Source organism: Mytilus californianus, unplaced genomic scaffold (genome assembly GCF_021869535.1).
Source record: "Mytilus californianus isolate M0D057914Y unplaced genomic scaffold, xbMytCali1.0.p SCAF_2, whole genome shotgun sequence".
Lineage (NCBI taxonomy): Eukaryota > Metazoa > Mollusca > Bivalvia > Mytilida > Mytilidae > Mytilus > Mytilus californianus.
The window spans coordinates 9,769,180-9,792,563 of NW_026262668.1; the positions used below are offsets into that span (position 1 = coordinate 9,769,180).

Sequence of the window (23,384 nt, forward strand, 5' to 3'; positions counted from 1 at the left end):
CATGTAAATATGAAGATTTGTTCACCCAAGAAAATCATGTTTCCAGAAGGCATCGTCCAGGGAAATATGACTTTTTGAGGGTGAAGAAATTTCATATCTCCCTAAGCCAAGGGAAATGAATGTTTTATATCAGTTTTACTTTTTATAACTTCATGAACATAAAATATTAATTTCAATACAATGTTTCATATTCACTTTTATAACTAAACATGACATAAACATTGATAAGTAATACCAGTCAAAAGCTAATCATTTGTTCCATGAAAAATTCAATTTTTTTTCTATTTTGTTTTCACATCTGAAATAGTTTTGAACACAATAATGACTATACTATTGCTATTTTAAAATACGTTCAAAACGTTGTGTACATTAACACTGCATAATGCTGCATGAGGTTGTCCCGACATTTCAGAGGGGAATATGAAGTTTTGTTCAATGTCACACAAGTTCGTCTTAACCAATCAAATGTTGATTTCGCTATCAATATTTACATACAGTGGAATAATATTCAATATAAATCAACTTGATTAGCCTGATTTCAAGCAAAACAAAGTACATGTATAACATGTATAACATACCCTCAACACTGTGACCAGGTAGGATTTAAGAAAATCTTTTAGTCTTTTATACAGTTCAAATCCAACAAACTGGGCTCCTCCTGTGGGTGGTTTTGGGCGACGCCCACCTTGAGCCCTTGAAGAGGACTGTTGACCAGCTTGTCCAGATTGATGAACACTTGTGCAGTAATTGTAAACATGTCTTAGTAAACATTAAGGAAGCAATATTTTTGTAATGACAAGTTTACATGTATAGACATTTAGTTTACCATGTTCATGTTAAAAGTAAAATTCAAATAAAAAAATTATATGTTTCATGTTGGACTCATATTTTCAAAAGTATTAACCCTTTCACCGATAGCTGCCCAGACAGAAGCTACTCTGAGACGATGGCTTCCCTGGCTACTATTACTCAAGTGGGAGATCTTCATAATAAATGTCAATAAAAACTTGTCTGTAGTATTTTGTGTCTTTATTTCATTCACTAACACCATGTGCACAGTTTTGTTCATGTTTTGATAATTTTTTCTTCATAAAATATTCAAATTTTCAAATTTTCGGCATTATCTAGGTGAAATTCTCAAAATTCTACTTTTTGACCCAAAATCGTAATTTTTTAACCCAAAACAGCAAAATTTTGAAAAATTTAATGAGGCTGTACAAATTCCTTACACTGAACGATGTCCATTCCAAGTGTTTTGTACATAAAACGACATTTTATGTCAAAAAAGTATACTAGTTTGGCTTCAATTCTTCCATATTCTTTCAAAAAAAATGTTACCTCATTTTAAATTCTCGTAAATTCCGTAAATTTCCTCTGATTTTGACACGGTTTTCAACAAACGGAAGCGCCATGTTTACACTTTCATCCGGGTATTCAACAATGAAAGATAACTCGTGTTTGCACTATTCTGAGCGGGAAATATAAAAGAGGTATTCCGATCCCGGTAAAACGGGACTCATCGTCAGCTGTCTGAAGCGTGAATCCCGGTAAACCGGGACTCATCGGCTAAAGGGTTAATGCAATACAAAAAGTTCAGAGAATTTTTCATTTAAGTTTAAACCTTGCTTTTCTAACTAAGTTCATTGGTATTAATTAAATCCAATTGAACCACGTGCACGAAGTTCCTTACAACACAAAATTTATTCTGAGTCAAACTTTACTTTTTTCCATGGATCCACTTAACATTTAATAAACTGCTTCGCTGAGCGCAGCTAGATACGCCCGCAGAGGTCCAACCCTGAACAGTTGGGACAAAAATGGACACAATATTCAAGCTTGATTCAGGTTCGAATTTGGATTGTAATTAAATATTTGACATATTATAGGTTTCTGAATAAATGTAGTCAAAGATCTTGAAATTGGTTATATGAATTGAATTTATATTCAATTAAAGATTTCTTGCTGTTGTGCAATACTTAGTAAATCTGTTGTCAGACTATGAACAAATAAAGTTCAATTAATTCTCAATGTCATATTAGAAATTTATGAAAATAAAAAAGGAGCTTACATCAATAGATATAAACAATTCACCAAAGTTTCATGAGAATTGGTGACAACATTTTTGAGTTATTGTCCGAAAACTGGAAAATCACCCCTTTTTTAAATGAATAAAACCCCATAACTCAGAAATGTAAAATGTAAAATTTATAAAATTCTAAAGGGAGCTTACATCAATACATACAAACAATTCACCAAAGTTTCATTAGAATTGCTGAAAGCATTTTTGAGTTTCTGACCGAAAACTGGAAAATCCCCCCTTTTTTCATGAATAAAACCCTGCAACTCGGAAACGTAAAATCTAAAATTTATAAAAATTGAAAGGTAGCTCATGTCAATAGATATAAACAATTCACCACAATTTCTTGCAAGTTGGTGAAAGCATTCTTGAATTATTGTCCAAAAACTGGAAAATCCCCCTTTTTTTAATGAATAAAACCCCATAACTCGGAAACGTAAAATCTAAATTTTATAAAAAACGAAAGGGAGCTCACGTCAATAGATATAAACAATTCACCAAAGTTTTATGCAAATTGGTTAAAGCATTTTTGAGTTAATGTCCGACATGTTGACGACGGACAGACGGACGGACGGACAGACGGACGGACGGACAGACAGACGGACAACGGTATACCATAATACGTCCCGTAAACGGGCGTATAAAAACTCAATTTAATTTACAGTGGAACACATAGATGGGATTGAACAGTTTCAACTGAAAATACTTTATATAAGTAACCCTGGACAAATCACAAAGTCACACACACAATGTAAAAGGATACGTGTATAGTTCCATGTATCTGTTTCTAGCCATGCTCTGTCTGTTGTATACATGCTTGATTCCTCCTCTAAGATCATCCCAAATCTGGTCTAATCCAATTTGCTTCAATCCATGTGGATTCTGACGTGATCCTGCCATTTTTAAAATTTTATCCAAATCTTCAGTTTAATGTCACAAGAAGAAATTTATCACATCAATGTCAGTTGATATCCATTTTGGGAACTTATCATTAATAAAATCTGGATCTAAAATTTAAACAAAAAGAAATAATATAAGAAACAATACATTCAGTGTTGAAGACATGTTTAAAATGCATACAAATAAACAGAATTGGCATAAACTTTGGAAGATATTGGTATACAAAAAGAATACATGTCGATGAGAACAGGCTTCTTAAAATGTGCCAGATCTTCCTTTGGATAAATTTTGCCTACTCACCAGTAAACAAAAACTTTAATTTGCAGCCAGACATCAAAACATGTTGTGATATTGTTTTCTTGTCAGGCAAAAAAAAAAAACTTTACCCCAACTGACCTTAATTTTCCAAAGCCAAACCTAACTTTTTTAATTGAAAATTGGTAAATAATATTTTTCATAAATATTATTCAACCACTAGCGTAATGCTGAAAATTGCCAACAAGTATTACTATATGCTGAGTAAAAACAAGTCTGACTGATAAACAACTTCAACAAAAGGCTGCTGATGAGAAATAATGAAATGTTATAGTAACTACAAGATCTGATTCTGGAACCTGATAAGGCTATATCTGGCATGGGTTTGCCAATCCAATGAAAAAAAAACCTACCATATTTTATTTCCAGCCGGATAGAGTAACCACACATTGGTCTTATCACGCTCATTGTCAATTGTGATTATACCTTACATATAGTCTGATAGTGATAGTAATGGCAAACTTTTTCTTTTAAATTCACAATTCATCATGTAGAAAAAATCTAAATTCTTTGAAACATTACTACTTTGTGCTTATTTTACTGTGTTCAGATTACATGTATGTCCTAAATGTTTCCCTAAAAATCTGTTTGATAAGAAGAATCATTGCCGTCTTTCTATCCAATTGTCTGTCAGTTTTAGATGAAATTTGTGGAGATTGTGAGACTTGAAAATACCATAAAATAAAATGCTCCGCTGGGGCGCAGCTTGATACGACCGCAGAGGTCGAACCCTGAACAGTTAGGGCAAGTATGGACACAACATTCAAGCTTGATACAGCACTGAATTTGGATTGTAATTAAATATTTGACACAGCATAAGTTTCTGACACAGAATGAAAGTGGTCTAAGAACTTAAAAATTTTCAATTTACCTATTCATACATGTGATGGACTGTGAAACTCAGATCAGGAGATTGGGAAATTTTGGTCAGGAGATTAGGACTCAGATCAGGTTTTTAATCGACATTAATTTTGTTGTAAATGTAACCGTGTGCTGTAAAAATGGTCTTTTAAAGTGTGTTTTCTTCAACTTTCCATCCAATTTATTATGTTTATAGTACCCTTGTACTTATAAAGTTTCTCCATCTTTATATTCTACATGTTCAATCTAACATTGTATTTTTCCAGTATGTTCTTTAAATTTTTTACTTCATATTCTATAAAACAATCATTGCAACTAGAACATTTGTTTAGCTATCTGCAAATAGTTTTTATTTTTATTTTTTTCTCTTGCAAATAGTTTTTATTTGCAAACTCAGAAAATCATTTTATCTGTAAAATTAGGGTCATAGTTATTATATAAATTTCAATTTAAGCCTTGAAAGGAAGTCTAGAATCCTCAAATAATTTTCAAATTATTATTTTTTTATTTGTCCTAAGACATTTAAAATCATTTAATAACTATCCTTTTATGATTATTTGTTCAATTTATATTTTATTTATATTCTTTTAAAAATTTTCATTATTAAAAGGAAAGTAACTTAAAACAGGATAAATCAAGGGAAGTAACCCAATAAATACACAGTTTTTGTTACACAACGGCAGTTAGCCTGAGGTAAAAATCGTTGATTACCTGTATGTTTGACACCCAAGCTGACAAGTGAAGCCATATAATTATGCATGTTAATTGATTTACAGGTAAAATATAACTTCAGGTAATGTCAGTTACACCAGATGCCTGAGATGATATGTTGGGGAGAAATTTTTCATTCATGAAAAATTTCATACACGGGATTTTTTCCTCTTCAACGGGAGGTCGGGAGGAGACCCCTGAAAACGGGATTATTGTACTCCCGTCGGGAGGTTCACATGTATGCCTATTCAAACCATATCATTATTATTTGCTTTTATATATAAATCAGAAATAACCAATTTAAAATGGAAAATGTTAAAGAAAACAAAGGAAAAAAAAATCCCCCCCCAATTTTTTGAACCCCCTTATGATTCATCACCCCCAAACTCAATCCCAGCTTTCCCTTTGTGGTATGGTACCTTGCAGTACAATTTCAGAGAGATTCATACACTTGAACACAAGTTATTGTCTGGAAACTAGAAAAATGCTTGTTTTTTGGCCCCTTTTTGGCCCCAAATTCCTAAACGTTTAGGGCAATTACCCCCAAACTCAATTCCAGCTTTCCCTTTGTGATATGGAACCTTGCAGTACAATTTCATAAAGATCCATACACTTACACACAAGTTATTGTCCTGAAACTAGAAAAATGCATGTTTTTTTTGCCCTTTTATGGCCCCTAATTACTAAAATTTTGAGGGAAAACCCCCAAAATCAATCCCAGCCTTCCCTTTGTGATATGGAACCTTGTAGTACAATTTCATAAAGATCCATACACTTACAAACAAGTTATTGTCATGAAACTAGAAAAATGCTTGTTTTTTGCCCCTTTTTGGCCCCTAATTCCTAAAATTTGGAGGAAATTACCCCAAAAATCAATCCCAGTATTCCCTTTGTGATATGGAACCTTGTAGTACAATTTCATAAAGATCCATACACTTACAAACAAGATATTGTCATGAAACTGGAAAAATGCTTGTTTTTTGCCCCTTTTTGGCCCCCAATTCCTAAAATTTGGAGGCAATTACCCCCAAAATCAATCCCAGCATTCCCTTTGTGATATGGAACCTTGTGGTACAATGTCAGAGAGATCCATACACTTACACACAAGTTATGTCTGGAAGTTACAAAAATGCTTATTTTTGGCCCCTTTTGGCCCCTAATTCCTTAACTGTTAGTACCATAACCCCCAAAATCAATCCCCACCTTCCTTTTGTGGTATTGAACCTTATGGTAAAATTTCATTGAGATCCATTCACTTAAACTAAAGTTAGAGTGCGAAAACTAATGTGTATTCGGACGACGACGCCGGACGACGACGACGCCGGACGACGACGACGCCGCCGCCAACGTCATACCAATATACGACCACAAAAATAAAAAAAACATAAGACATCTATATATGTAATCCTATGGTCTCCACAATAGTACACTCATATAGACAATTATTTTGGCAGTCCAACATAAATTTTGACAGACAGAACTGTTAGACCAATGGCATTTGGCTCAGATATAAAAGAATTTGTTCAAAAGGATTAACTTAAAACTGATTTGCTTAGTTAGTCAAGCTTCCCAAAATTCATCAAAGGACTGCCAATATGACAAAATTACACAATTTTTTGGTTTAACAGACATTCAGAAAAGTGAGTTGCCAATATTTATCTTTAACAGCATAATTATCAGACTAGTCTGACAAATTTAATTAGGCCCCCCCAAAAAATATGTGTGTTTTCTATTTTACATGATGTCATCAGTTTTAAAATAGGGTAGGTCATGTAGGTCGGTAGGTAAATTTTTATCTTTTTTTATTCAACATGTTCGAGGGAGGTTGGTGGGGGCCACACATAGATTTGACTGTGACTGAGTGAGTTCTATATATCTCTGCTTTATAATTAGTTTTGATTTGCATCATTAATATTTGCAAACCTGTGTATTCATTTATATCTAATAGTGTGGTATCATGCCATGAATATGTTAATTTGACATACAACTACGGTTTGTGTGGTGGTTTGATAGCAACATATGAACCTCAACAAAAACCAATGGCGATCTCAGATGCTCTGGAATGGTTATAGAAATATGAAAATCAAATGGAATGTATATTTCCCTCTCATTATATGCAGGCCGCTAGAAGGTGGAAGGCTCACACTACTTCAGTATCATAGGGTGAAGTGACTTCTGAACTTTATAAACTGACAAGGAAAAGTGGTGAGATTTTTAAAAAAGGGAAGTTAACATAACAGTAACAGTTGTCATAGCTTATGTCTTAAATTGTCATTTATAGTTACACAATTATATTTTCACTAGTTCCTGTCAGGACTACCAACAAAATATCTAGCACTATTGCATTTTGAAAGAAAAAAAAATAAAAGGAAAAGTAATTTTCACTCATCAATTATTAAAATATCAAACTAATCTGTTTATGATATGCATTGTTTCTCATTAAAAGATATATAAATTTAACAAATTTAAAAGCAACTTAAATCAATGAATTGAAACAATGCATTTGAATTACAGTAATATTAATACATGTAACTCTGAGGGGATCAAAACAAATGTTAATTATTTGCATGCTGTGTATTTTTCCCTTTGGGATCATTAATCATCTTTCAGCTGTGCCATTCATGAGTCTGTAGTTATTATCGTAAGAATACAGATTTCATATAAATTTTTCAATGACGGACGCAATAAATTCAAAAATAGCTAGAACAATATGCCACAAGCAATTTGGAAGTAAAGTGTGCCAGAAGTTAAGAAAATACTCTAATTTGTTTGCACAGAAACATTGTTGTTTCTTTGAAATAATCAATCCATGAAGTCAACCGTTTCAACATGTTCAACATGTACGGACTCATTGTTTTCAGGAAGTTGAAAAATTTCCAAAATCGCGATTTGGCCTTACATTAATTGCATAGACCAATTTCAAGATTTTTCTTTATGAGTTTCATTAGTTGACCAGAGGTCTATTGATATAAATGACCTCATTGAATAATCGGCTTACTATGAAATAATAACATTGTTATATTGGAAATGTAAATGGGAAAATATATGAATGTGACAGTCGTCTTTTTCCAAAATCTTCATATAGACACATTGACAATCATCATGATCATGACAATATTCAATAATTGACATATTCAGCATGTTCAGTTTTAAATTAGAAGTTAAAGAAAAAGATAATCTGATTGAGGTTTCCTACTCATCGTTTGTTTTGTTTCTGGAAACACACAAACAAAATCTGTTTTTGTCTTCACTCTTGTACATTTTTTGTAACATACTGTCACTGACATTGGCAAGGTACATTTATATTGTGTAAACATTTGTTGCATCTCAACTTGAAACAAGTTCTCATTCTTACTCATAAAATTAACCAACTAACTGTCAAAAATTCAAGATGTGTAACTCTTTTTATTTTCCCTGTTCTTAAAAGTGTCATTGATAAAAATAAAGATGAATAGTCAGTTCCTTGGTCTTCCTTTATCTGTTGAATAGTATTTCTGTTTCATTTTTAAAATTTAATGTAAAAAAAATATACAATTTTTTAGAAATAAAAATTTAATCATTCAAAGGAATCCTATCTAATAGGTTAAGATGTTTGATTTACAAAGAACATGTACACAAAATCCGTTGTTTTAAAAGATAACCTCCACTGTATCTAAACTACCCCGGCGAAAAATGTTTGGACTCAATAGTATCTAATGTCCGGTACGGTGACGGACAATCAACAGACAGAGAAATATAGAAATTCTGTTTATTTATATGTTGTTTTAATGATATTGAAGAATATACATACCCATATAACTATTTTCGATAGTGTGATGTAATATTTTCTACCACCGTTCTAGATTTATGGAGAAATAAGTAAAAAGGCACATGAAAATGGTGAATTGAGTGAACCCTGCCTCGAATTTGTTTAATTTCTCTTTAAATGGAGCACATTGTACGGAAAGAAAGGTACGGAAAGAAAGATATTAACACGGAGATGTCAAGACTTTTCATTATGATCGCCTCAATATTTGCATGTCTGTGCATGGAATGAAAGAAGTGGGTCATGTCAAAATTGAAGCACCCGGTTTTGTCAATGTGTACGACCCGGTTTTGTCCTTAAATTTCACAAAGCAGACCCGGTTTTGTCATAGAAAATAATGCATAATCGCATGACGAAAATTAAAATATGGCGTTCAACAGCAGTTTGAGGGATCGTTGAAAAACATTTTCTTTCAGAGGATAACTTATAACCTTTTTGAATCCGTAAACACTTGAATTCCTGCTATATTAGAGAAAGCAAATTTCAATTTTGTTTTGTATAAAAAAAAAAGGAAAAATTAAAAAGAAATGAAGGTTTTGAAACGGAATTAGATTTTTTTTATATCATCTGTTTAAATTTAAGTGTTCAAACTTAATTAGTGTACGGCTTTGAAAATTTAAGGACGCACATTTGATATGTGATTTTCTGGGACAACAAGATGGTTATCTTAGTGTTCCGCTCTACTTAAAGGGAAGACAGTATAATAGTTTGAAAATAAATATTCTGAAACTAAACGTTCATTATAAAGCAAGAGAATAAGACAAATGTATGTGCATGCAGAATCGCCCAAGAAAAGGAATTTCCATGCGGCGCAAAGGATCACAATAATAGTGCGTTAAAAATCTGTTTACCCCTCCTTTTAACAATAATACTAAGTATAAATTAGTATAAAAGTCTTAGGCCATCCGGAAATTGCAATAATGATTATTTGATTAGTAATTTTTTATAAATAAACGATGTTTTATCTCTCTTTTTTTTTCTTTTTTCTTTTAACATTAACAAATTCTTTAATGCACTAGTATCAAGTTGTTAACAGCTGCCCTATATAGTACAACTATTATATATAGGTTTATCTCTTCATTGTATAATGATCATCGTACATTGACAAATGTTCTACAATTTAAGCAATTTGGTCAAGTTTAAAATTGTCAATATGCAAGGGCGGACCGAGGCCATGATTTTTGAAAGGGGCGTTTTCATAAACGGATTTTATACCGCCGAGCGTAGCAAGGGGAACTTTTTTTAACGATTTTATGCTAAATAAAAAAATCATATATAAATCGTAAAAAACATGATAAAATAATTATTTCTAGCCACAAAAAAGGGGGGGGGGGGGGGGGGGTCGGCGTACTCCCTCTACTCCCCTGGATCCGCCACTGATATAATGTAACTATATCGTATACCATCATAAAATTTAATAAAAGACGAAAAAACAGAGACAGCCACCAATCGCATATTTACTATAGGGGCTCTGTAATCAAATGAGTTAAGCCTTTTTCAACTCACTGAATTTTATAGTTTGTTCATATGTTGTGCTGTTATACCAGTTTTTTTCTTGGTTTTCTTTGGAGGGGGAGCGGGGGGCTTACACGTTCAACCCCGCCATTCTGTATGTGCCAGTACCGAATCTAGGAGCCTGTAAATCGGTTGTTGTCTTTTGTAGCTGTATATCATACATTTTGTTTTTCGTTTTTTATTTTGTACATAAATCTAGGTCGTTAGTTTTCACATTAGTTTTTTTACAGTTTTCATTTCGGGGCCTTTTTTAACTTGCTATGCCGTATGGGCGTTTCTCATTGTTGGATGCCATACGGTGCTCTATATTTGTTAACTTTTACGTCATTTGGTCTCTGATGGAAAGCTGTCTAATTGTCATTTATAACGGGCTAAATTGCCAATAAGGTTGTTCTACGAAGACGAAGACGAAGATATTGGACGTTATAATGTTGCAAACCAACTTTTATTTATAAAAAGAAATAATTCTTTCATGCCATGCTCAATGCTCATTTTAACATAGGAAGGCATTATAAAATGATATGGTAACACAATCATTCCACATCTTCTTATTTTTACATCATTACAGTAGTATAGAAAACAAACAAACATTTTTGAGATGTATTTCTATTTGTATCCATCTGATGACTTAAGCCTTTTTCAACTGATTTTTATAGTTCGTTCTTATGTTGTACTGTTACACCAATTTCCCAGGTTAGGGGAGGGTTGGGATCCCGCTCAGATGTTTAACCCCGTCACATTCTGTATATATTTACCTTTCCCAAGCCAGGAGCCTGTATTTCAGTGGTTGTCGTTTGTTGCTGTGTTACATATTTGTTTTTCGTTCATTTATTTGTACATAAATTAGGCCGTTAGTTTCCTCGTTTGAATTGTTTTACACTTGTCATTACGGGGCCTTTTATAGCTGACTACCGGTATGTTGTATGAGCTTTGTTCATTGTTGAAGGCCGTACGGCGACTTACAGTTATTAATTTCTGTGTCATTTGATCTTTTGTGACGAGCTGTCTCATTGGCAATCACACCACATCTTCTTTTTTCTATCATAAGGAATTAATGTAAGTACATGATATAAAGTATTTATTTCCATTTAAACTTAGTTCGAAGATAAGATCAATAAGGTATACGTATAGCATTCAAAAATGTCTACTCCCTTTTTCGAAAAGTTCCCGTTTGAAATATATTTTAACAAATGTTTGTATTGCAATAACATCTTTATAACATCTTTTTGACTCAAATATTTTATTTCTTCCGATGGGCAATGTCCAGATCCGTGCTAACGTAGCTTTTCATAAATTTGTGGTTTCAAAACAAAACAAAACCGGGTCCTATACTGAGACAAAACAGGGTCCTTGTGTAATAAACAACATTGACGAAACAGGGTCCTTCCATTTTGACATGACCCATTTCTTCCGTTTCATGCACAGACATGCAAATATTGAGGTGCTCATAGTGACTAGCCATGCAATCTCTGTGTAAATATCTTTCTTTCCGTGCTTTTCTTTCCGTACAATGTGCACAATTTAAAAAGAAATTAAACAAATTCGTAGCAAGGTTCACTCAATTCACCATTTTCATGTGCCTTTTTACTTATTTCTCCATTAATCTAGAACGGTTGTAGAAAATATTACATCACACAATTGAAAATAGTTATATGTGTATGTTTATTCTTCAATGTCATTAAAAAACAAATAAATAAATAAAAATTCTACCTTTTCTCTGTCTGTTGATTATCCGTCACCGTACCGGACATTAGATACTATCGAGTCCAAACATTTTTTGCCGGGGTAGTTTAGACACAGTGACCTCTTCAAAATGGCGACCGTCCATATCATTTTTGACAAAAGTGCGTTTATTTTCGAGAAATCTATTGTACTCAAATACTAAACAGTTATGAAATATGAATATTATATACAAATGGAAACTGTGTTACATTATTTGAAGTTTTTTTACCAACTATGTAGTCGTTTACTATTGAATTTCATTTCATTATGGAATCAATAGCGATTGACCTCATTTGGATTGTCTCCCGTTTGTAGAAAAATTCCCCACAGAGGGCGTTAAATGTTAAGCTACCTGATAACAAATCTTAAAATATTCAACAAATTTATTATCCAAACATTAAAAATTTAGGAAAATTAAACAAAATAATTTGTATAAAAATACATATCAAATCAAGAAACTTGTATAAGTACTTTTTATACAGATTTACTGATATTTTTTGTTATCTTTTACAAAGAATCGTGAGAAATCAGTCAACCATAACTGATGATCAAAGCTCACAAGAGAGAATTGTAAACAATATTATTACGAAATTTCAGAATGTCAGGTAAGAGAGGTACACCAGTGTTGAAGATCTGCTAAAATTATTAAGTTAACATACAAATTATAACTGTCTATAAAAAGGAGAAGAGAAAAGATCATGCTTATTTCTACTTATTTTTTAAATCAATCATGTCAATCTACATCCTTGTTGACAAAGACAACAGTCAACAACATACATTTTTGCTTTACAAGTTACATGTGTAATACATGTAACAGTAAGGCAAATGTTGTTAATTCTGATTGGGGTACTTGTATGTGTTTATTTTAAATTAACATTTTTGTTAATTCAACATAATTTTGAGCATGTTCTGACAAATAAAGTTCATGATAAGGCGACCTACCAGCGACTAATTACACACAAATCCTTACTATAAATTAACAGTATGGGAGTGACACTGGATATTGGTACCAGCTGAAGCGATGAGTTGTTGTAAAGTGCAAGCTGTGGTACATATCAATACATAAGTTGCCGTACACTATAGACATGATAGAAACTTTTTCTTTGTGATTTACATCATTTTAAAACCAATTTCTGAAAATATTTATAGTCAAGTGGGTCAAAATTGAACAATAGGAAGAAATATCAAATCTTTAGACACTTCATTTCTTGATCTGAAGCAATCGGTGCCTCTTTTTTCCGTACTAGATTATAGTTTTTTATGTCCAAATTTAATTTACACTGATGTCTAACATTCCTAAATGATTTGGAGAACAGATCACTTCCCAACATATCATTACACAAATCTTTAGACACATGCAATAATTACAAATGCATAAAAACTACAAAATTTTTCAAGCTCTCACTGCTACATCTAGTACCAATATCCAGTGTCGCTCCCATATAGTGATTAAGTCATTTCAGTATAAATAACTTATAGTTAGGATCAATTTTAGTCGTAAGATTTTTGTGAAAAGAGCCACAGGTTTTCTGAACTGTGTGACACTTAAACACATGAATTTGAAAAGAATCTAGAACCTATTTCAAGCTTGTAAGTCAAAAAGTTTTTCATGAAGACTATTACATCAGCTAATACATAACAATGAACTGGGGCTAAGTTTGTGAATCTGCATTTGTTAAAGCATTAGTTTTTATTCATACAAATGTACCTGACTAATACATGGAATTATATAGATTTTATTTTTAGCAGTCAGCATTAAGGTACAATCTGTGGTTAAAACTTGAATAACTTTGTCAAGCCTTCATGGAATAATAAAAAAAAAAAGAGAGAAGCTTCTTCATAATCAAGAAATCATGAAAAAAAATGGGTAATGAACAAATTGATGCAAGTCATTGTAACAAACCCACAATTTTAAACATATATTTCAAAGTTACTGTTGGTCACCGAAGTGGAGGTTTAGTCAGTTACAGTCATCTCATGATTGGTTCATGTTCATGTCAGCTAGCAGTTCATCAGAGATCAGTTGATAAAGGTCCAGATATACATGATATAAATTTATTAGTACAGCAGCTCTGCTATTGATGCCTTGTTAAACATTATGGTTATGATGTTAAAGCCACTTAAATAATGCATAAGTTTCAGAATTCAATTGCAATCAATCACTTTTTTTGAATGCCATTTACTACTGTCAGTGTGGAGTCATTTATTTTTGTGGATTGAGAAAAAATGGTATTTTCATGGATATTTGATTTTCTGGTTTTGTCAAAGTCTACATGTACATACAAAACTATAGAAAATTCTGACTTTGTTGAACATTTAAATTCGTTGTTTATCTATACCCACAAAATATATGAATATTGGTATCCCAGGAACTATAATTAGTGAATCCTCAGTATAAGCATGTGATAAGGTTGCATTTTCACATATAACATGTTTCATATCTCTGTTTTCATGATAGTAAATTAAAATGCTGTCAGAACTTATCTGGTTATCCTAGCTATAATCTGTAATGTAAATGTTATAACTAAAAAAAGTGCTGTATTTATGTATATATTAGTTACCAATATAATGTGTATTGTCATTGTCCAGCTTGGTTAACACATGGGGATCTCTTCTGTAGTTATAAGTCAGCATGGTCAGTATGTTCATCTGCAGTGTTGTCTGCATCACACTTTGTAAATCTGTAAATTCTTGAAACTGCTTGACAGTATTTAACTAAAACAGCAAATGAACAGATTCTTCTACCAGATTTGTTGTTGTGCTCCTGTTGTTGTCTGTGATTTTTGTAAAGGTTTCCCAAACTAAATCATGAACTTTATCAGAGTCAGTTCAATTGATCCTGAAATTACATTCTGAAGCATTTTATATACATGATATACCAGTATACAAATATGTGGAACTCATAAAAAATGGGTGCATTTATTAACCAATACCATCAAGGATTTTTATACGCCCGTTTACGGGACGTATTATGGTATACCGCTAACCGTCTGTCCGTCATCAACATGTCGGACATTAATTCAGAAATGCTTTAACCAATATGCATGAAACTTTGATGAATTGTTTATATCTATTGACGCGAGCTCCCTTTCTTTTTATATAAATTTCGGATTTACCGTTTCCAAGTTTTGGGGTTTTATTCATTAAAAAAGGGGGGATTTTCCAGTTTTCGGACAATAACTCAAAAAAAATTTCACCAATTTGCATGAAACTTTTGTGAATTGTTCATATCTATTGACGTGAGCCTCCTTTTGTTTTTTTATAAATTTCGGATTTACCGTTTCCGAGTTTTGGGGTTTTATTCATTAACAAAGGGGGGATTTTCCAGTTTTCAGACAATAACTCAAAAACAATTTCACATATTTGCAAGAAACTTTGATGAATTGTTTATTTCTATCGACATGAGCTCCCTTTTGATTTTTATAAATTTCAGATTATATATTTATGGGGTTTTATTCATTACAAAAAGGGGGATTTTCCAGTTTTCGGACAATAACACAAAAATGCTTTCAGCATTTTTTATGAGACTTTGGTAAATTGTTTATATCTATTTTTGTAAGCTCCCTTTTGATTTTTATAAATTTTCGATTTTACATTTCAGAGTTATAAGATTTTATTTGTTTATAGTCTGACAACAGATTTACCAAGTATTGCACAACAGCACAATGTATTGCTTAACAGCAAGAAATCTTTCATATAACCAATTTCAAGTTCTTTGAATACATTTATTCAGAAACCTATAACATATCAAATATGTAATTACAATCCAAATTCAGACCTATATCAAGCTTAAATATTGTGTCCATTTTTGCCCCAACTGTTCAGGGTTGGACCTCTGTGGGCGTATCCAGCTGCGCTCAGCGAAGCAGTTTATCTTGGGTTGTTTTGCGGATGGTTTGTGGTAAAACATATGTCTGCATGTATGATTAAAACTGGGTATTTGAAATAAATTATTGCCATCCTGCCACATTGATATTTTAAAATGAGCCAGACATTTTTAAAAACTGAGAATCCTGCAATAGTGTGTCTTTAATAGAATGAACCCTGCATACTGTAAACCAACTTATTTTCGTGTTAAGCCCTTTCTAGCCCATTTCGCGGCCATTAAATTTCGCGATTCTCAAATTTACCTGATGAAGTTAATTAAGAGATAATCCAAGTTTTACATATTCGCTACGATTTATATACTCGAAATTTTTCTACTCGCGAAAGTTGCGAAAATAAGTTGGTTTACAGTATATACCCTACATCTTCTTTTATTTGTACTTAAAACAGATTTTCTTTTGCCTGCTACACAAACATCATGTACATTGTATACTCTGCAAACATACTTCATGTACTTCTTTTGTGTTTTTTCATGTATAATGATTTTTGTGCTCTGCCTTTAACTACTGGTATTATTTATTATTGAGTTATATGTATTTATCAATAATTCTCTTTTTTCACTCCAGGAAAATCAAATAAGTCACCTTACCAAACACCTGGGTACCCTACCCAAGGTTATCCCACTGCTGGATACCCTACACAACAATATCAGCAAGGGCCACCAGGATACACTAGTAGTTTTGTTCGTAAGTTTTCATATGACATGTTATATTGATGTGTCATATCAGAGACATATAATACAATTATTATATGTCTCTGGTCATATATATACATATATAGTACTTAATGGTCCATTTGTACATGTATGTAGAATGTAATTTGAGTACTTATAACACCTTTCAGAATTAATGTAAACAAATACAAAACATAATTAAATACATGTATGATTTACATTTTGCATGTAAAATTTTCATTCAGAAAAAAGCAAAAGTCACTATAAAGGGTATAAATGGTTCAAGACCCAGAAATTCTTTTAAATTATCAAACTGCTTACCCAGTGAATAATGATGCTGGTATGTATTTGGGCCTTTACTTACATACTGTTACATTTTGATTTCCTTCCCCAAAGGCCTTATGAGCCATTTCATCAAACATCATGTTATATATAGTAACACACAGTTTTACACCAAAAATGTATCAGACATGTATGTGAATACAAAATAGCATTAATAATGGGTTATGAGCATTTCATGATCATCTTTATTAATTTTGTATTTGATATGAATATTAAAATATATACATATAATTATATATACACATAATTAGCAATATATATATATATACTATGCTGTTGTCAGTGGCGTCTGTGGCGTCAACAATGTATTCGTTTGTGATTAGTTCAGTTTATGGGGAACCACTAGTTGTAGGTCAATGGTATTTGGTATGCAGTTGTTTTAGCATTTACACATCTCATTTCCATGGAGATTATTTGCCCCCACCCTGAGCGGCCCTCTCAGTCAGGGTCTAATGACTTTGAAACATTTGCTTAATTTACATGTATTAGTTTGTGATTAGGTTTGTTTAACATGTTTAAAGGGAACAACTTATGATAAGTCAATGATATTTGGTATGCAGTTTTAAAAGCATTGGCATTTCTCATTTGCATGAAGGTTATTAGGCTCTACACCTTCAGTCATAGTTCATTGCATTTGACTTTCAATGATTTGCAAAGTTAACATGTTTAAATAAAACCATTTTAATTTCAATATTTGCATTATAATATCAAAATAACAAAATGTAAGACATATCTCTGTGTCAACAGTTTATGTTTGTCATGTTTTCACCATTGCATGAGACTTGGACAGATTGGCTCTTAATGTACTTAATCTACTGATATGTATTTTAGAAATCATTCCTGATTCTTCTTTAATACCAGCTGCTTCACTTCCAATTATATTTCATAAAGCAAAACCATAAACAATGAAGAAATCATGATTTTGCATAATGTCCAAAACATTTTTGAAGAAAATCAAAGTTGATTTTAACTTAAAGTAAAAACCTTTGTATTAAACAGATGGCTCACCAGCACCAGGAATGACAGTAACTCACATGGCACAGTCTTATCAGTCACCTGGAGCCTATGGTGCACCACCCCAGGGACCACCACCACCCTATTCTTACGTAAGTATCTTTAATAACATATACTGTGGATTAGTTATTGTTTGTTTGATACTGATTTTCGTGGATTTCGTGGGTACTGCAGAACCATGAATTTAAACATTCACTGCATTACAAGTATTCTATTGGAATACATGCAGACTTTGTAAAAACAACTAAATCAAATATCCATGAATATGTAAGTTTTACTCAATCCATAAAAATTGGTACCAGCAAAAATAGATGAATCCTCAGTATATCATGGTATTATCATTGTATATAGTTAGTAGTTACTTGCGGTCCTTGGTCATGTTAGTCATACTATGTTTAAGGATTTCCCAATATAACTTGCAATGAAATGTTTACAGTCAAGTCGGGTAATTTCATTAGTTCGTTAGTCAGTACATTTTGTTGACTTAATATTAAATGGACAACCTACAGCAGCCTGATATATGACAAAACAATAAATGAAAATCAAATATGACAGACAGCAACCAACAACAACCACTGAATTAGAGGTTGTTGGATTGGGACAGACAATTAAAGGGCTAAACATGTTTGTGAGTGCTTAACCGTACCTTAATCTGTTTATTTTTCTGAAAAAATTTGTAACAAGAAATAGAGTTATAATTTTGTTATTGATGATTGATTATAATAATAATAATAAATAATAAATTCTTTATCTAAAGAGGGTAAACTCAGTTAGTTACAATAAACTAATCTTCCCTGAGGCCCTCACATACAAATTACAATACAATCAAAAACAGATATTTACACATAGTTAATTTACAGTCAATTAGTTCAATGTAATATTACTAACATGATAAGATATAAGGCTGTTCAAGATGCACATGTAGTCAAAAAATCAAATACAAATAAAAATAAAAGAATATACAAATACATTGTAGAAAACATAATCTTATCAGGACTGTGTTAAGTACTTCTTGATACTTTGTTTAAAAGTATAAGTGTTTTGAGCTTTACACATTTTGTGTGGTAGTCCATTCCATAACACTGATCCAGAATAAACAAAAGATTTCTTAAATAGCTCAGCTTTTGGCTTAGGAACTATCATATTACCTTGAGTGACACCTCTCAAGGAGTAAGGATTATTATCTGATTTCAGTTTAAACTTTTGAACTATGATTGTTGGTTGCTTAACATCCAGTGGCAAATATTTCATGCATGTTCAGGACGAGTTGTTATTGATGAGCAGGAGTTTTAACATCATAGACAATTTTGATATAATAACTAAATTTTGAGGAAAATGAAATAAATTTTATCATAAATTACATAAGAGTTTATACCTTCAATTGTCGAAATATTCATGTATAAAATGTTCAAATGTTTTTATAATATCTTCTTTAGCCAATAATAATTACGTGTGAACAAAGAAAGCAGTTTCTTGTTTAATATGAAGGTAGTACAGAATCAAAGTACATACATACACATTTCCAGTTTGTAAAAATAAGCCTACTTTTTCTTGCAAACAAATTCTACAAACAAGAAATGTAAATCAGTAAATCAGTTGCACATACAGGATTTGAAAAAGGGGGGGGTTCACCAAGGCAACTTTAGCATGCATTAATCAATATTTAGCTTCACAATTTGGGCCCAGCCACCCCTGCTATATCCCTCTCTGTAAATGACTGGTATACATGATACATCAGATGCAGATAGCAATCATTTCTCATTTTTGTTTCAATATCTATAAACAATTGAATTGAGCAGACTACTTTTGTAGAAAATCTTTCATTTCAGTTCTATCTTTTTCCTACATATTGTAAAACAATTTATATTTTAGGCACCCCCACAACAAGGAGGTTATCCAATACAAAATCCACAACCATTCGTAGCCAATAATGTCTTTGATTCAGGTGCCAGATTTGATGGAATAGCACAACCAAATATACCTGTAAGTTTAGAGTAATACAATCAATATCCATTGTTCTGTACCAGTTATTAGTCGTAGTTACACAGGCATTATCAAATCCCAAAATCTGTATTATATCATATCAAAATCGTCTGTTATAAGTACATGTATATAATAAAGTGTACATTATATAGCTTTCCAGTATCGAAGAATATTAATAATGCCTGATGCTATTAGAGGGTGTGTTGTGAATAAGGCTTGTAGGTATATATGTCTGCCAGGTCAATATAAAAATAAGAAGATGTGGTATGATTGCCAATGAGACAACTCTCCACAAGAGACCAAAAGACACAGAAATTAACAACTATAGGTCACTGTACGGCCTTCAACAATGAGTAAAACCCATACTGCATAGTCAGCTATAAAAGGCCTCAAAATGACAAATTTAAAACAATTCAAACAAGAAAACTAACAGCCTGATTTATGTACAAAATATGGAACGATAAACAAATATAATACTAGTATACAGCAACAAACGACAACCACTGAATTACAGGCTCCTGACTTGGGACAGGCACATACAGAATGTGGCGAGATTAAACTAGTTTGAATGCGCGTCAACCCTCCCCTAACCTGGGACAGTGGTGTAACAGTACAACATAAGAACAAACTTTAAAAATGAGTTGAAAAGGGCTTAACTCATCAGATCGATCCATAGAGAAGTACATCTAACAAAAACAGAGTGGATGTGGCTCCTATTTTTAAATTATTATTATTCAGATGAATACATTTTGTGAGCTTTGCTTGCAGCGCTTGTAAAATTTCATTTCCATGAATGACCAACATCTAAAACTGGTTTTATAATGTTTATATATATAGTCCCTACTATTTTTGTGTTGGCTTTTTGTCTGACAGTTGACTCCTCCCAAGGAAGGTAGGTAGAACCAGAGCTCATAACAATTTCATTGTTCATCATAACAAGCAAGCAAATCTAAAATCTGTTCTTTCTAACATACTCTATAAATTATTTCCTGTAATGATCTGTTTGTAACCACATTAATGTTAAGCCATTTAGTGGTCGTGCTTTATTGACTTTGGATCTTTAACATTGTACAACGTTAAGTTTTGTGTGATAGGGTTTATTTGTGAGTACTTGCAATTGATAATTATTGTTTTTAGAGGTTTTTTTTTAGTACAATGCACATATAGATTCTCAAATTGGTACCAGTGGATTATCAGATTTATCGATAATTTAACTATTGAGATTGGATAACTCCAATAATCCATGGGTAACTATGAAAGAATCTGTTTCTCTAATGATTATTAAAAATAAATTATCATTCTTGATAAGCAAAAATCCCCTTCAAGTGCCTTCCACATTCCTGATATCTATGTCATACAGATATAAAGTTGTCAATTTCTCTAACACCTGTTTGCACCTGTTTGCACATTTCGATTCATCAGCTGTAAAGGTTATGACCTTTGAACTTGGCCAATCATCTACTGATATCATCAGCAACCACACGTTGATGAAATTTTTTTTAACAATGGGTCAAGAAAGGGTTCAATTACCAAAGAATTTGAGAAACGCATTTATTTGATTCTGAATTTAATTTAATCAGTGAAACAAATTCATCCTTCACTTCACCATGTTTTCTTCAGACAGAAAATGAGTTTTCTTTGAAATCTACAACAGGGTTAATCATGGTATACAATACATTAAGAAAATGATGTGTTCATTTATGAATGCAATTTATCAAAAATTTACTGAAATGTGAATATTAATGCAACTCAGCTAGATCTTATATCAAAATATCCATAATTAAATAAAATCTAAAAGATTATGGTATTGGATTTTATCCAATCTCAATAGTTAAAATCAGATGAAATTGATTAAATAATGCTATTTAAATCTGGTAATATTTTTCGCATTGATAAGGATACCACATAAATTTCTGAATTATCAGAAATATTAATTTCCGCCTTTTTTCAGCCCCCTCCTCCAGGATATGCACCTAATGCCGCCCAATATGCCCAGATGCAGGGGCAGACTGTAATAGGAACACAACAACGGAGTAACTTCTGGACTGGAGGGAACGGTGGTGGATACACACTCGGAGGACTCTAATTTTGTTACTGTGTAACCCATTATCAGTTCACAGCAATGTCAAATCTTCAGCATTCTAAGGACTGCATGAAATGAATATTAGTTTTTTTTTTATAGGTGATTGGAAATTTAAAATGCCAAAGCTTCTTTTAGACATTTAGGTAGATTGAACTGTTGTGTTATTCAACATATATGTGTGTATTTTTAGGGTATATTGGAATATTTGTCAGTCTGATTGAGATACAGATAATATGTCCATGCTTTGCTAACAAGGATTTGCCTGCAATGTGTTCTAACTTCTATTTTTAAGAACTTTCATGATCAGGATTCGCAGGTTTTGTTACATTGATAACACCTTCAAAAATCTGAAGTCTGGAATTTCATTGACTGATGTTATAATTACCAGAACAGAAATTAGAATGGAACGTTGCCAGATCCTTGAAAACAGAGCATGGACACATGATTTTGATGAGATCAGTATTTTAATCTGATGGAATATTTGTATGATCATACACTAAACATATCTGAAATTTTTTTAGTAAAACTTGCATTTTGCAGTACCAAAATTAAAAAAATTGAAAAAATTACATTGAAAGCAAGAAATGGTATTTCACCCATTTAATCACATTGAAATGTATCCACTATTATATAGTTTTATTATATCTTTTCTTTAATATGTTAAAAATATTTTTTATAGTTATTTTTTTGTCAAACATGACATAGTAAACAGAGTTTTTTTTAAAGTGCCTGTTGTTGCAATTTTTGTTGTTTAAGGTCATAGAATAAATGTTCTATCTTTGAAATCAAAGTTTAATTTTTTGTAAATATATGTATCTGCTATTTAAGATACTTTTGATGTCTTTATTGTATATATTAATTATTGTTGATTTATTGTATATTTTAATTGTTACTGTTTTCTGTGATATAAATAATTTTTCAATAAAGTTGCAGAAAATTCCATTGTCTTAATGTAGTAAAATAAAATCATTTCTTCCCTGTAAACTGATATATTAAAAAATGAATTGACACACATTTGATTTATTGGTCCTTTATGTCTACAGAACTGAAACCACAACTTTATAAAATTTGTTTTGATTTATTAAATTAAAGAAGTTTTTTGGTCATGACAAAAATAATCTGTATCTGAAATTCAAATTTTTTTATGCCCCCGCCGTAGCGATGGGGGCATTAAGTTTTATCCTTGTCCGTCTGTATGTACGTACGTCCGTCTGTACATCCCAAAATTGGTTTCCTTTCTCTAACTTGAGTTTGCCTCAACCAAATGTTATGAAACTTAAGATAAATATCTCCTTATATATGTAAACACATTTACTGTCTTCACTTTGGATTTATATAAAAATGAGGAGATGTGGTATGGTTGCCAATGAGATAACTTTCCAAAAGAGATTAAATGACAATAGAAAGTGACAAGTAACTACAGATCATTGTACAGCCTTCAATAATGAGCAAACCTTAATGTATAGTAATCTATATAAGGTCAATTACAGCAAAATGT

At 32.0% G+C, this 23,384-nt stretch overlaps 2 protein-coding genes and 1 long non-coding RNA gene across 4 annotated transcripts in view; 2 read left to right on the forward strand and 1 right to left on the reverse strand.

Moving 5' to 3' along the window:
- LOC127727852 (cullin-1-like) overlaps nucleotides 1–12,215 on the reverse strand; it is a 39,915-nt gene extending 27,700 nt beyond the window's left edge. The window contains exons 1-3 of the mRNA XM_052234971.1: nucleotides 12,136–12,215; nucleotides 2,841–3,084; nucleotides 579–759 (exon numbers count right to left, since the gene is read on the reverse strand). Of these exons, the coding sequence (XP_052090931.1) occupies nucleotides 579–759; nucleotides 2,841–2,977 (318 nt within the window). The 5' untranslated portion in view covers nucleotides 2,978–3,084; nucleotides 12,136–12,215. The remainder of the gene's footprint in view (nucleotides 1–578; nucleotides 760–2,840; nucleotides 3,085–12,135) is intronic.
- LOC127727903 (uncharacterized) overlaps nucleotides 1–22,826 on the forward strand; it is a 244,332-nt gene extending 221,506 nt beyond the window's left edge. For both annotated transcript variants that reach the window (XR_007993881.1, XR_007993882.1), the window contains exon 2: nucleotides 21,972–22,826. This is a non-coding gene — a long non-coding RNA (uncharacterized LOC127727903). The remainder of the gene's footprint in view (nucleotides 1–21,971) is intronic.
- On the forward strand, nucleotides 12,387–22,826 carry LOC127727895 (DAZ-associated protein 2-like). The gene is made up of 5 exons (XM_052235057.1): nucleotides 12,387–12,511; nucleotides 16,358–16,477; nucleotides 17,806–17,912; nucleotides 19,693–19,803; nucleotides 21,755–22,826. The coding sequence occupies exons 1-5, from the start codon at nucleotides 12,505–12,507 to the stop codon at nucleotides 21,887–21,889; spliced, it is 480 nt and encodes a 159-aa protein (XP_052091017.1). The 5' UTR covers nucleotides 12,387–12,504; the 3' UTR covers nucleotides 21,890–22,826.
- Nucleotides 22,827–23,384: the final 558 nt, after the last annotated feature.

Excerpts from the sequence above, each read along its gene's own strand:
- LOC127727895 (XM_052235057.1), top strand. Across the intron at positions 17,913-19,692 it reads CACCACCACCCTATTCTTAC|GCACCCCCACAACAAGGAGG; the intron begins GTAAGTATCTTT and ends TTTATATTTTAG. Across the intron at positions 19,804-21,754 it reads TAGCACAACCAAATATACCT|CCCCCTCCTCCAGGATATGC; the intron begins GTAAGTTTAGAG and ends GCCTTTTTTCAG.